Here is a 14,462-nt window from a genome sequence, read left to right as displayed (position 1 = left end):
TCATTATTAATGAGAGATATTGAAGAAATAATGGCAATAAAATCCTGTTCCAGTCCTACATTGGCAAACTGTGATAGGCTTCAATATCTCATCTGTTATATCAATTGTGTCTGGCTGCATCTCTAGGACACATACTGCATATCTCTGTCCATGTTAAAATTCCTGCCATGTAAACTATAACATACTTTTGTTTGATTCTCAAAAGTTGCAAGCAAGACTTCTGTACAATAGGCAAAGTGTGAGGCACAGTTTTGAATAAAATCCTGCACAGAATTTGATGGATATGTTGACGTTCTTGTCAGGACTTACAATTGAATCAAGACATAATGGGCTTGCACAAACTCAAAAAGGTTTCAGCGTGTATGTTTTGACGAGAAATTTTAAATTGACTGCTTCTGCTTAAATATCCTTGACAGTATATCCCCATTCAATCCAGCAGATGGCCTTCCAGACATACACTACACACACATTCATATCAAAACTTACTGACCTAATAATTTCAGGCATAGATTTTCAGATAGATTTATAGTGCTTACTGGGGCAATACATTGCAGAGTATAATAAGGATTATATGTAATGCAAATCAATATACTACCAGTATACAGAAAGAAAACTTAAGAGCTTGGCAAAGCATTGATAGTTAATGTGAGCGTAATCTGTTATATGAATACCGAAATCTTGTGTTTTTCCACATTACTTTATGCCAGCAATGTAAAATGCTGAAATCCTCTAAAAATCAAAAAAGAGCAGCTAAGCAGGTTTTTTAAAAGCAGGAAACGATGTATGAATGATATTCATTAGCCCCATCTTGGCCATTTCTGTATGACTTGATAGAGTGCTTTTCCAGGACAATTAGTTTTTCCCAACTGTCTGTGTCCCTTCAACGTGTAATTGAGTGCCAAATAGCCTCTTGAAGCAGAACACTTAATCAGACTCTGGGCAGCTTTCAGTGCTTTGATGTTTGGTGTCACACCTGTAACAAATCAAAAATTTTATAATACAATCCAACATGTTTAAACACAATTGAATTCAATCAACTTTTATCAAAATTGAAATTATTTAAAATTACTTAAGGTTACTGTACTACAAGACAGAACCTTACTGGTCCACTAGACTTCATGTAATGCCCTTGCTTGACAGATGATAGCAAATCACGACTCTCCACATAATTGATCTCTATCTGTCCTGCCGCAATATCACAGATGGGCAGAGAGAAGCCCCCCAAGAACTACTTCAGCCAGGATGAGAATTGAATACATGCTAACAGCATTATTAAGACCCACACCCATCAAGGGTTATGGGGAAAGAGGAGAGCAGCATTGTCAGATTAACCATTCAGTTAGATCATGGCTAATCTGATAATCCTGAACTCCTCTTTCTTCATAACCCTTGATTCCCTTATTGTTTACAAATCTGTCTATCTCTGCTCTCAATATACTGAACAACCCAGTCTTAACAGCCCTCTACAGTAAAGAATTTCACAGGCTCGCTATCTCTAAGAAACTCCTCCTCCTCTGCTTTAAACGGGCAACCCCTATTCTGAATAAAGCCCATGTTCTGACCATCTCAGCTATCAGCTTTTACTGGTTCACACTGATCGCAATAAAGAGAAAATCACCTGATTTTCTAATACAGCTTATATATTTTGTACTCAGCAACTAGTCCTGTAATCCCTTCAAGTAACAGTGATTTGGCCACTTTGCATCTTGTACCAATTAGCAGAGTAGACAAAACTCATGGACCGTTGTTTGGTATTTCAGAATCCTGTTGGGGAGAGGGAGTTTTGGATGAACTGTGGTTTATAAATAATGAGGGTAGGAGACCAACCAAGAGAGTATTGAATTAGTTGAGTTTGGAGATAATGACAACAGGATGAGGGTCTCAGCAGCACGAGTGGAGATACACAACGTTGCAGATATTGATGTTGACAGTTTGTGATGGAGAGCGCATGTGGTTGGAAGTTTAGTAAGACAAGTGACTGGGAATGAGGGATCAAACACAATTGTTTCAATCTTCCCAGTGTTTAGGCAAAAGATACTGCAGCTCAGCCAAGACTAAGTGTTGGACAAATAATGTAACCACACAGGCAGTGGGAAGGTTGAGAGAAGTGGTGTAGACTTCCAGCTGTACATCAATGCACACAGGAAGACTGAGCCCCTTTCTACAGACGATGTCACATGAGCCATTAAAAGCCTCAAGATAGAGTGTGGGGATAGGAAGAGAAATGTTCATTTATGATGGAGTTGCTAGATTCAGGTAGGTAAGAGTGAAACAAAAGTGAAGACAAATGCACTGAGTTGCATTAGGGGATGCAATGAAGGAAATGTGATTGACTATGTCAAAAGAGAGAGAGATTGAGGACAGTGAGGAAAAGTAATGAAACAAAGCTCCATAATTTTCAAGCCAAAGCAGCACTGAAGCTAGTTGCAAAGTACAGCAAGGTTAAGAATATTTTGTGTATGGAATAACATGTATTCTATTGAATGGAGTGATCATTTTGCTATGTAAGATGGAATCTCAGTTATGTCGATGGATCTTTCACATTTTGTGATTATGCATAGCCCCTTCACAATTTATGGAGTGCATCTGGCCCTCTGTTCGATAAATAGCAATATTTTATCATTATATAAAAACAGCAGATTTTGAAACATTAGTGAAGAAATACTTATTCACTTTTCTGCTGAGTTCAAATGAATGGTGGTATTTGAACCTTAACCAGTCTTTCCTTCTCACATGCTAATTCCCATTTTTTGCTGCAATTTTTATTGCAAACACATTTCAAGTTGATAATATGAACATTTAATCAGGTAGGCAATGATGTATGAGGAAATTCAGAACAAGTTCATGAAATTTTGATATTCGTGAGGAGAAAAAGGTTTTTTTTCCCCAATTAGTATTAATTGTTTTAGCAAGTTCAGTGTTCTCAGTGATATAAAGTCAGAACTCACAGACACCAGGTTATAGTCCAGCAGGTTTATTTGAAATCACAAGCTTCCGGAACACTGCTCCTTCGTCAGGTGCTTCTCCTTCAGGTGCACTAAAAGCTTGTGTTTTCAAATTAACCTGTTGGGCTATAACCTGGTGCCATGTGACTTCTGACTTTGTCCACCCCAGTCTAATACCGGCTCTTCCATCTCATTGATTTAACACAAGTTGTTTGGAAAGTAATCAACGATATTCACTCACGCATAAAGTTTCCCATGATGCTAATCCCAAGACTGACGCGGTTGTAATTCAATGTGTGGGCTCCAACCTTGGTCCATCCACGGCCTTCGTAAATATTTCCATCTTCACCAATGATGAAACTGCATGAGAGGAAAACATGATCTTTTAAAGGGGCATTTTCCTTTGAAAAACAATTGTGGACATATCTAACTTTAAAAATTAGAACAATTTATAAAACATTAGTCACATTATTCCACAAATCAACAGTATTACACAGCAGCAAAAGATTCCTCATAACTAAAATAAATAAGAACATAATATAAAAAAATAGGAGCAGGAGTAGGCCATCTGGCCCGTTGAGCCTGCTTCACCATTCAGTAAGATCATGGGTGATCTTTTCATGGACTCAGCTCCACTTACTCACCCATTCAACATATCTTTAATTCCTCTACTGTTCGAATATCTCTCTACCTACCTACCTTTGCCTTAAAAACATTGAACAAAGCAACCTCAACTGCTTCACTGGGCAGGGAATTCCACAGATTCACAACTCTTTGGATGAAGAAGTTCCTCCTCAACTCAATAAGAAATCTGCTCCACCTTATTTTGAGGCTATGAGCCTGGTTCTAGTTTCACCTACCAGTGGATCAACCTCCCTGCTTCTATCTTATCTATTTCCTTCATAAATTTTATATGTTTCTATAAGATCCCCCCTCACTCTTCTAAATTCCAATGAGTATAGTCACAGTATAGTCCCAGTCTACTCAATCTCTCCTCGTAAGCCAACCCGCTCAATTCCAGAATCAATCTAATGAACCGCCTCTGCACCCCTTCCAGTGGCAGTACATCCTTTCTCAGGTAAGGAGACCAAACCTGTACACAGTACTCCAGATGTGTCCTCACCAGTGCCAAAAATAGTACTATTTGCTGAAAAGCTGGAGACTCCTCATGAAGCTGTACTGAACACTTAATCCCCCACACAACACCACCATATTAGAATACTCAGTCATTTATGTTACTGTGAATAAACTGATTGCTACTTCTGCCTATGCAAAAGCTAAAACTTCAAAAGTCATTTGTGTAAGATATGTGAGGTTGTTCCTTTTGGTTGTAAGAATAGAGTAACATTTTTTAAAAATGACACAAAAAACTTGTAAATGTTGATGTTCAGAGGGACTTGCATCTACTCTTACAACTAATACAGGAAGTTACCATACAGGTACAGCCAACAATTAGAAAGGCAAGAGTGTTTTGGACATTATTACAAGCAGATTAGATTATAAGAATAAAGAAATCTTGCTACAAGTGTGTTGGGGTTTGTTGGGACCACACTTGGATTACTGGGTGCAATTTTAGCATTCACATTTAAGGCAGGATATAATTGCCTGAAGATGATCCAACCAAAAGGTCGGTTCCTGGAATGTGAATCTTGCTTTTAATGAAAGCTGGTTAAAAAGGTCCTATCGACTCTGAATTTCGGAAGAATGAGAGGTGATCACGTTGAAACATAAAAGATTCTGAAGAGGTTTCACAGGGTAGACATGGGCAGTTTTCACTGGCAGTGGAATCTGGAACATTGTGGTACATTCTCAGGCTAAGTGCTGATCATTTAGGTCTCAGATGAAGAGCAATTTCTTCACAAAAATGGTTTTGAATCCTTAAATCTTAACCCAAAATGTGCTTTATCACAGAGTATGTTTAAAACTGAGCTGGCCCAATTTGTGATAAGTCAGAGAATCCAAGGACATGGAAAGATAAAGAGCGTTCAGAAGAGATTTACCAGGATTTTGCTGGGAATGGAACGTTTGAGTTATAGGCAGAGGCTGGATAGACTGGGACTTCTTTCACTGGAGCATAGGAGGTGGAGAGGTGACCTTATAGAGAGCCAAGCAGCATCAGAGGAGCAGGAAAGCTAACGGTTCAGGCCTAGGCCCTTCAGAAATGGGGGAGGGGAAGGGGATTCTGAAATAAATAGGGAGAGAGAGGGAGGCAGGTAGAAGATGGATAAAGGAGAAGATAGGTGCAATGGGCCCGAAATGTCAGCTTTCCTGCTCCTCTGATGCTGCTTGACCTGCTGTGTTCATCCAGCTCGACACCTTGTTATCTCAGATTCTCCAGCATCTGCAGTGCCTACTATCTCTGACCTTATAGAGATTTATAAAATCATGAAGGGTATAGATAAGGTGAATGGCAGGTGTCTTTTCCATAGGGTGGGAGATTTCAAGACTAGGGGACTAGATTTAAACAAGACATGAGGGGCAATTTTTTTTTAGAAACAGACAGAGAGTGGTTCGTGTGTGGAATGAACTTCCAGAGGAAGTGGTGGATGCAGGTACAGTCACATTGTTTAAAAGACATTTAGATAAGTACATGAATAAGAAATATTAGGAGAGATATGAGCCAAGCACAGGCAGGTGGGAATAGTTTAGTTTGAGATTATAGTCAGCATGGACTGGTTGGACTGAAGGGTCTATTTCGGTGCAATATGAGTCTATGACTATGACTCTAAGAGCAAGTGGAATATAGGAGATGCATAGATATCTCAGAAGCTTGTTGGGCTGGTGGAGATTACAGACACTGGGAGAGGTGAAGCCAGGGAGGGATTTGAAAACAGAAAAGTTGCTTAACTGAGAGTCAATATAGACCACAGACTGTGGGGGAGTTGATGAACAGGATTTGGTGTGATTTAGGATACAAGCAGCAAGACCTCAGATTATGCAAGGCAGGATGCAGAGGCCAACCTGGATTGCATAGAAAGAAGATAGAATGAAGGAATAAAAGCGTGGAAATGGGCTTCAATGAAGGTAAGCTGAGACAGGACAGTAAGCTGGAAGTAGGAGATGAAAATAGACCCATTGGTAGAAATATATGGCTGAAAGCTAACTTTGGGGTCAATGAGACCAAATTTACAAACAATTTTATTCGGCTTCAGACAGTAACCAGGGATATGGAGTTGACGGCTAGAGAATGGAGTTTGTGATGATGTCCAAAGATGATGTCTTGTTTCCCTAATAGTTAATCAAATGTGCAATCTGACTATTTCAAGACGGTTGTGGAGTTAAGCGAGCTGGTGGGGAGATAAAGCTTGGTGTCATCAGCTTACCTATGGAGACTGTACATTCAGATGGTATTATTAAGGCAGTCTAGAGAGGTCAAATAGGAGGGGACCAAGGAAAGATCCTTAAAGGACATCGGAAGTATCAGTGCAGGAAGAAATGCTATAGAAGATGGAGCATCAATCACATTATTTATCAAACAATATAAACCACAAACAGTGGGGAAGAAATTGAGGATGCAATTTGTAAATGGATTAAAGGTTTGCATTAACAATGGCTTTATAATTCCAGATTTTGTAATGAAAGGGCTGTGTTTTTAAAGAATATTCAGAATAGGGTTGCCATTCAAAATGTTGCTATTCTAATAAGAATGGAAACTTGACTAACTTCTATGTAATATTGCAAATAAAGATGTAATCTGAAAGTAAAGGCACATTTATGAAAGAATTACAGTCCATCATTAAAGTCAGAAGAGGGAAACAGCAATTAGGACAAAGATATTTGACTGAAATAAAATTACAAATTATAATGAGACAAAGAGGGAATTTATGCAGATTAAATTGAAATAAACATTAGCAACTAGATCTGCAGATCAAGGAATTAGAAAGGGTGCAAATGAAATACATTCCATTAAGTAAAAGAAGAATAATATCAAAGTCTCAGACTCCATGGTATATAGACGAGTCAAAACTGAAAATCAGTATTTAATGTTTACAGGAAAAACAACAAAACTGAAAGAGAGCAAATAGCAGAATACAGAATTTATTAGAATAGTAAAAGAAGAAAATTCAACAAACTGGCAAGAGTGGCAAAATCCTGTGGCAGATTTTAGGGAGCTTGGAAAGAGTATTAAGTAGCATCTCAAAAGTCATAATCTCCAGATTATTCCAGATGTCACCCATTGGAGCGTGTGAATGTGTCACTCCAGACTTGGGAGGAAGGCTTTGAATTCCTGGAACACTGGAACCATTTCTGAACAAGGTCAATCTCTACAGGCCATGTGGGTGACTCAAACAGAGCCAGGTCCAATTTCCTTGCAGGACAATTTGCTGCTCCTGTTGAGGAGGCTTAAACTAACTTGACAGGGGATGGCAACCAGGATGTAACGTTAAAAAGTCAATACAAACTGCACCAAAGATTGGGAAAAACAAATATTCAGCACCACAAATAGAGAAGGTAAGTTATGTGGATTCTGGCTGTGAGGTAATGCATAAAATCTAAATTAACTTTAGAGTATATCTATATATGCATAAAAATGGGGGAAAAGAAAGCTTGATGAGCTGCAGGTGTAAACAGGCATTTGGGAATATGATGTTTTAAGGATAATAGAGAATTAAGGGCATGTCTCGGTTAGGTGTTAAGGAATAATTGGTAAGAAGAAAGAAGTGGTAACCGTAACAATAAAGGAGAACATTGCTGAAGAGAGAGGACACTTTGGAGGAATCAGGGCTGAATCTATTTGGTTAGAGTTAAGAAACAATTGACATATTGTTTGCTTTATGTATTTTATAGGCCATCAACTAGTAGGAAAGACTTCAGAGAGCATTCATGTTTATTTATTCGGGGGTGATAGCATTGATGGCAAGACCAGCATTTATTTCCCATTCCTAATGGCCTTTGAGAAGATGCTAGTGGGCTGCTTTCTTGAATTGCTGCAGTCCACATGCTATAGGGACAGTCACAGTCACAATGCTGTTAGGGAGAGAGTTCGAGGATTATGACCCAGAGAAGTTATAGAGATATGCAAAAAAAAAGAAAAAAAGAAGGAGGACTTCAGATAGCGGCATTTCCTGTACCACCACCAGCAGTTAACAAGGAACGTAGCCATTGATCACAGCACCCCGACAGCTATATACGCCTCTGAGTTTAAATGCCTCTCATTTAAGCAGAGGTGCCAGATGTCAGTTAATCAACAGTCTCAGCAGTGCCCAGACTAAAATTGTCGGCAGGTTAGGCAGGCAGGTAGGAAGCAGCAGGAAAGCCACCCAGGGAATTTTACTGACCCTACCTTCTGCAAATACTTGGGCAAATTTCTGCCTACTGACTAGTAAGAATGGAGATCTTTAATTATTAAATTTTGCCAATCATAGCTAAAACCTTTGATGTGGTGCATGTTTTCAATGAGCAAGTACATTTGGAAATTGAGGGTAGGACTTGCCTCCACACATTTAATGAAACCAGTTCTCTCCATCAAACACAGGCAAAATCAGGCCTGATATTTCTGTATTTTCAAATCAAGACTCAAATGTTCATAGAAACCCATTACTGCAAATCCAGAGAAAATTCATCCTGGGTTAGCACAAGCTGTGAAACATTCACATTTTCTGGAATGACAAATGAAAAAAAGTTGAGGATTTCCTCAGAGACCTACTTGTAGCCAATGTCACACCATTTCTTTTCCTGCATGTGGTAATATTGGATGTTCCGCAGTTGCCTCTTACAATCCATCATGTTGAAGCATCTGTTACCAGCAGTGTGGTGAATCACAGCATACGGACGTGAGGTCGACAGTTTGTTGACACAACTTGAAGTACGTGTGGACCATTCAGAACGCTTTATAATCGGTGGGCAGCCTATGAGAAATGTGGGGGAAGACATATCTAGTAAAATCACAGATTGAAACAGCTTAATCGAATGCCATTCAGTCCCTTGGCTTGTCAGCACTTTGAAGCAATAAGCAGTTCATAGAGTCATTCAGTCATTCAGCGTGGAAACAGGCCCTTTGGCCCAAACTGGTCCATGCTGACCATGGTGCCCCACTCAGCTAGTTCTAATTGCCCACATTTGGTTCAAATCCCTCTAAACCCTTCCTATCAATGTACCTATTCAAATGTTTTTTAAATGTTCCTATTGTACCTGCCTCAACCACTTTCTCTGGCAGCCCATTGCATATATGCACCACTCTCTGCGTAAAGAAGTTGCCCCTCAGGTCCTTCTTAAATCTTTCCCCTCTCACCTTAAACCTATGCCCTCTAGTTTCCAATTCCCCATCCCTGGGAAAAAGACTTCAATTCATCCTATCTATGCCCCTCATGATTTTATACACCTCAATAAACTCACTCCTCATTCTCCTACATTCCAAGGAATAAAGTCCTATCCTGGCCAACCTTTCCCTATAACTCAGGCCTGCTAGTCCTGGCAACATCCTCATAAATCTTATGTGCACACTTTCCAGTTTAACTATGTATTTCCTATAATAGGGTGACCAAAACTGTACACAATACTCCAAGTGTGGCCTCACTAATGACTTATACAACTGTAACACAACATCCCAACTCCTATACTCAATGCCTCAAACAATGAAGGCCAGCGTGTTAAATGCTTTCTTCACCAACCTGTCTACTTGTGATGCCATTTTCAATGAACTATGTACTTGTACTGCTCGGTCCCTCTGTTCCACAACACTGCTCAGGATCTTATCATTTCCTGTACAAGTACTACCTTGGTTTGACTTTCCAAAGTACAACAGTTAGTCTCATCTTCCACTACAACATCTCCCACTCCCATCACCTTGAACACTTTCCCCCTTTCGAGTACTTATCCAATTCCCTTTTGAAAGTTATTATTGAATCTGCTCCACTAGCACTTTGGGCAGTGCAGTCCAGATCCTAATCTTGGCCAATCTCATTTGTTTATGCAAGTACACTCAAAGGATTTGTGTACCTACGTCCCCTTCATTCCCTTGTAGTGTTTGGTTTTTACTGCCTCTCCTCATTCTTTTTACTAGAATATGTCACTTAAACTTCCACATCAGGCACAAAGTTTGAAATTTTGTCTGTTACTCAAATCCAGGTAATTAATATTTATCAAAAAGAACAACAGTCCTACTACCAACTGCAGGGAAGACACATAGAAAATAAAATGGGAGTAGGAGTAAGCTTTTCAGCCCTTAAGCCTGCTCCACCATTCAATATGATCATGGCTGATCATCGAACTTATTATCCTATTCCTGCTTTCTCTCAGACCCTTTGCTTTCTTTAGCCCTAAGAACTATATCTAACTCCATCTTGAAAACATTAAATGCTTTGGCCTCAACCATTTTATATGGCAGAGAATTTCACAGACTTACCACTCTATGGCTGACAAAATTTCTCCTCATCTCAGTGCTGTATGACCTACCCTATATCCTTAAGCTGTGACCCCTGGTTCTGGACTCCCCAGTCATTGGGAATATCCTTTCTCCATTTACCTGGTCTAGTCCCATTAGAATTTACTTGGTTTCTCTGGGATCACCCTTCATTCTTATAAATTCCAATCAACATAGTCCTAGTTGATCCAATTTGTCTTAATATGACAGCCCTGCCATCTCAGTCTATTAAACCTCAGTGGCACTCCCTCCATAGCCAGAACAACCTTCCTCAGATAAGGAAACCACACACAAATACTGCAGGTGCTGACTCACCGAGACCCTGTGCAATTGTAGCAAGACATCCCTGCTAATGCACTCAAATTCTCTCACAATGAAGGTCAACATACTATTTACCTCTTCACCAACTACTTTCTTTCAGTGACTGGTGTACAGGATAGCTAGGTTTCATTGTACTCCCCTTTTCCCAATATATCACTATTCATGCAATGATCTACCTTCTTATTTTTGTTACCAAATTGGGTAATCTTTCATCTATCCATTTTACACTTCATCTGCCATGCCTTTGCCCACTGTCTCAAATTTTCCAAATCACATTGAAGCATTTCTGCATCCTCCTCACAATTTATCCTCACACACAGCTTTGTGTCATCTGCAAACATTTAGTTCCTCATCTAAATCATTATTATATATTGCCAGTAGGTGGGTCCCAAGCACTGATTCCTGTGGTACTGCACTAGTCACTACCTGTCACTCAGAAAAAAGCCCGTTTATTCTTTTAAGAACATAGGACAGTACAGCACAGTACAGGCCCTTCGGCCCACAACGTTGTGCCAACTTATTATCCTACTCTAAGATCAAACTACCCTGCATACCCTACATTTTACTATCATCCACGTGCCTACCAAAGAGTTGCTTAAATGTCCCTAATGTACCTGACTCCACTACCACTGCCGGCAGCGCATTCCACACACCCACCACTCTCTGTGTAAAAAACCTATCTCTGACATCTCCCCTATACCTTCCTCCAATCACCTTAAAATTATGCCCCCTCGTAATAGTCATTTCCACCCTGGGAAAAAGTCTCTGGCTATCCACTCAATCTATGCCTCTCATCATCTTGTAAACCTCTATCAAGTCACCTCTCATCCTTCTTCGCTCCAATGAGAAAAGCCCTAGCTTCCTTAACCTTTCCTCATAAGACCTGCCCTCCAGTCCAGGTTGCATCCTGGTAAATATCCTCCGCACCCTCTCAAAAGCTTCCATATCCTTCCTATAATGAGGCAACCAGAACTGAACACAATATTCCAAGTGTGGTCTAACCAGGGTTTTATACAGCTGCAGCATGACCTTGCGGCTCTTAAATTCAATCCCCCTGCCAATGAAAGCCAACACACTATACGCCTTCTTAACAACCCTATCAACTTGGGTGGCAAATTTGAGGGAGCTATGGACGCAGACCCCAAGATCCCTCTGTTCCTCCAAACTGCCAAGAATCTGCCATTAACCCTGTATTCTGCATTCAAATTCGACCTTCCAAAATGAATCACTTCACACTTTTCCAAGTTGAATTCCATCTGCCACTTCTTTGCCCAGCTCTGCATCCTGTCAATGTCCCGTTGCAACCTACAACAGCCCTCCAAGCTGTCCACAACTTCACCAACCTTCGTGTCATCAGCAAACTTACTAACCCATCCTTCCACTTCCTCACCCAAGTCATTTATAAAGATCACAAAGAGCAGAGGTTCCAGAACAGATCCCCGTGGAACTCCACTGGTCACCAAGCTCCAGGCTGAATATTTTCCAACTACTACCATCCTCTGTCTTCTATTGGACAGCCAATTCTGTATCCAGACAGCCAAATTTCCCTGAACCCCATGCCTCCTTACGTTCTGAGTGAGCCTACCATGTGGAACCTTATCAAATGCCTTGCTAAAATCCATATACACCACATCCACTGCTCTACCTTCATCGATGTGTTTTGTCACATCCTCAAAGAATTCAGTAAGGCTTGTGAGGCATGACCTGCCCCTCATAAAGCCGTGCTGACTATTTCTAATCAAACTGTGCTTTTCCAAATAATCATAAATACCATCACTCAGAATCCTCTCCAATAATTTGCCCACCACAAAAGTAAGACTGATTGGTCTGTAATTCCCAGGATTATCCCTATTCCCTTTCTTGAACAAGGGAATTACATTTGCCACCCTCCAATCATCTGGTACTTCTCCAGTGGACAGTGAGGACGCAAAGATCATTGCCAAAGGGGCAGCAATCTCTTCCCTCGCTTCCTGTAGTAACCTTGGGTATATCCCATCTGGCCCGGGGATTTATCTTTCCTCATGTTTTTCAAAATTTCTAGCACATCCTCCTCCCTAACATCAACCTGTTTGAGCATATCGGTCTGTTTCACGCTGTCCTCACAAACGTCAAGGTCTTTCTCACTGGTGAATACTGAAGCAAAGTATTCCCCTACCTCCTCTGACTCTGCGCACAAGTTCCCTCCACAATCCCTGATTGGCCCTACACTCACTCTGGCCATCTTCTTGTTCCTCACGTAAGTATAGAACGCCTTGGAGTTTTCCTTAATCCTACTGACCAAGGCTTTTTCATACCCCCTTCTAGCTCTCCTAAGTCCATTCTTCATGTCCTTCCTGGCTACCTTGTAGCCCTCTAGAGCCTTGTCTAATCCTTGCTTCCTCAACCTTAAGTAAGCTTCTTCCTCTTGACTAGATGTTCCACATGTCTTGTAATCCAAGGTTCCTTCACCTTACCAAGCCTTTCTTGTCTCAGTGGGACAAACCTATCCAGCACTCATAGCAAGTGCTCCCTAAGAACCTCCACATTTCTGTCGTGCATTTCCCAATTAATGCTCCGCAGTTCTGGCCTAATAGCATTGTAATTCCCCCTCCCCCAACTAAATACTTTCCCATACCTCCTGCTCCTATCCCTCTCCATGACTATAGTAAAGGTGAGGGAGTTGTGATCACTATCACTAAAATGCTCTCCCACCGAGAGATCTGACACCTGACCTGGTTCATTGCCAAGCACCAAATCCAATATGGCCTCCCCTCTAGTCGGCCTATCTACATATTGAGTCAGAAATCCTTCCTGGACACACCTGACGAAATCTGCTCCTTCCAAACTATTTGCATTTAGGAGGTTCCAGTCTATATTAGGGAAGTTGAAGTCACCTGTAACAACAACCCTATTACTTCTACACTTTTCCACAATCTGTCTCCCAATCTGTTCCTCAGTGTCTCTGTTGCTACTGGGGTTCCCTCAATAAACTCCCCATAAACTGACTGCTCCTTTCCTGTTTCTGACTTCCACCCATACTGACTCAGTAGACAAACCCTCCTCGACCTCCATTTCTGCAGCTGTGATACCATCCTTGATTAGCAATGCCACTCCCCCACCTCTTTTACCTCCCTCCCTAATTCTTTTGAAACATCTAAATCCCGGAACATCCAACAACCATTCCTGCCCCTGTGTTATCCAAGTCTCCGTTATGGCCAGAACATTGTAGCCGCAGGTACTACTCCATGCTCTAAATCCATCATCCTTATTCCTGACATTTCTTGTGTTCAAATAAGACACAGTTCAACCCATTGCACTGACTGCAACTTTGCCCTATCAACTGTCTATCCCTCCTCACAGACTCTATGCATGCTGTATCTGTCTGTACACCAGCTACCCCATCCTCTGATCCGTAGCTCCGGTTCCCATCCCTAGTTTAAACACTCCCGAAGAGCTCTAGCAAATGTCCCGCCCAGGATATTGGTGCCCCTCCAGTTCAGGTGCAACCCATCCTTCCTGTACAGGTCCCACCTTCCCCAGAAGGTATCCCAATGATCCACATATCTGAAGCCCTCCCTCCTACACCAGCTCTGTAGCCACGTGTTCATCTGCACTTGCTCTCTATTCCGAGCCTCATTAGCACGTGGCACCGATAGTAATCCTGAGAGTACTACTGTTTGTCCTGCCTTCCAGCTTACAATCTAACTCCCTATATTCACTTTTCAGGTCCTCATCTCTTTTCCTAGTTATGACATTGGTACCAATGCACACCATAACTTCTGGCTGCTCATCCTCTCCTTTGAGAATCCTGTAGACTCGATCTGAGACATCCCTGACCCTGGCATCTGGGAGGC

The 14,462-nt window shown here is 41.1% G+C and overlaps 1 protein-coding gene across 1 annotated transcript in view; it reads right to left on the bottom strand.

Moving 5' to 3' along the window:
- Positions 1–497: 497 nt before the first annotated feature.
- The window catches only part of pglyrp5 (peptidoglycan recognition protein 5), a 24,250-nt gene continuing 10,285 nt past the window's right edge, over positions 498–14,462 (bottom strand). Inside the window, exons 3-5 of the mRNA XM_048598707.1 lie at positions 8,593–8,794; positions 3,187–3,305; positions 498–973 (exon numbers count right to left, since the gene is read on the bottom strand). Of these exons, the coding sequence (XP_048454664.1) occupies positions 798–973; positions 3,187–3,305; positions 8,593–8,794 (497 nt within the window). The 3' untranslated portion in view covers positions 498–797. The remainder of the gene's footprint in view (positions 974–3,186; positions 3,306–8,592; positions 8,795–14,462) is intronic.

Source organism: Rhincodon typus, chromosome 1 (genome assembly GCF_021869965.1).
Source record: "Rhincodon typus isolate 14 chromosome 1, sRhiTyp1.1, whole genome shotgun sequence".
Taxonomy (NCBI): Eukaryota; Metazoa; Chordata; class Chondrichthyes; order Orectolobiformes; family Rhincodontidae; genus Rhincodon; species Rhincodon typus.
This window is presented reverse-complemented; position numbering and strand designations above follow the sequence as displayed.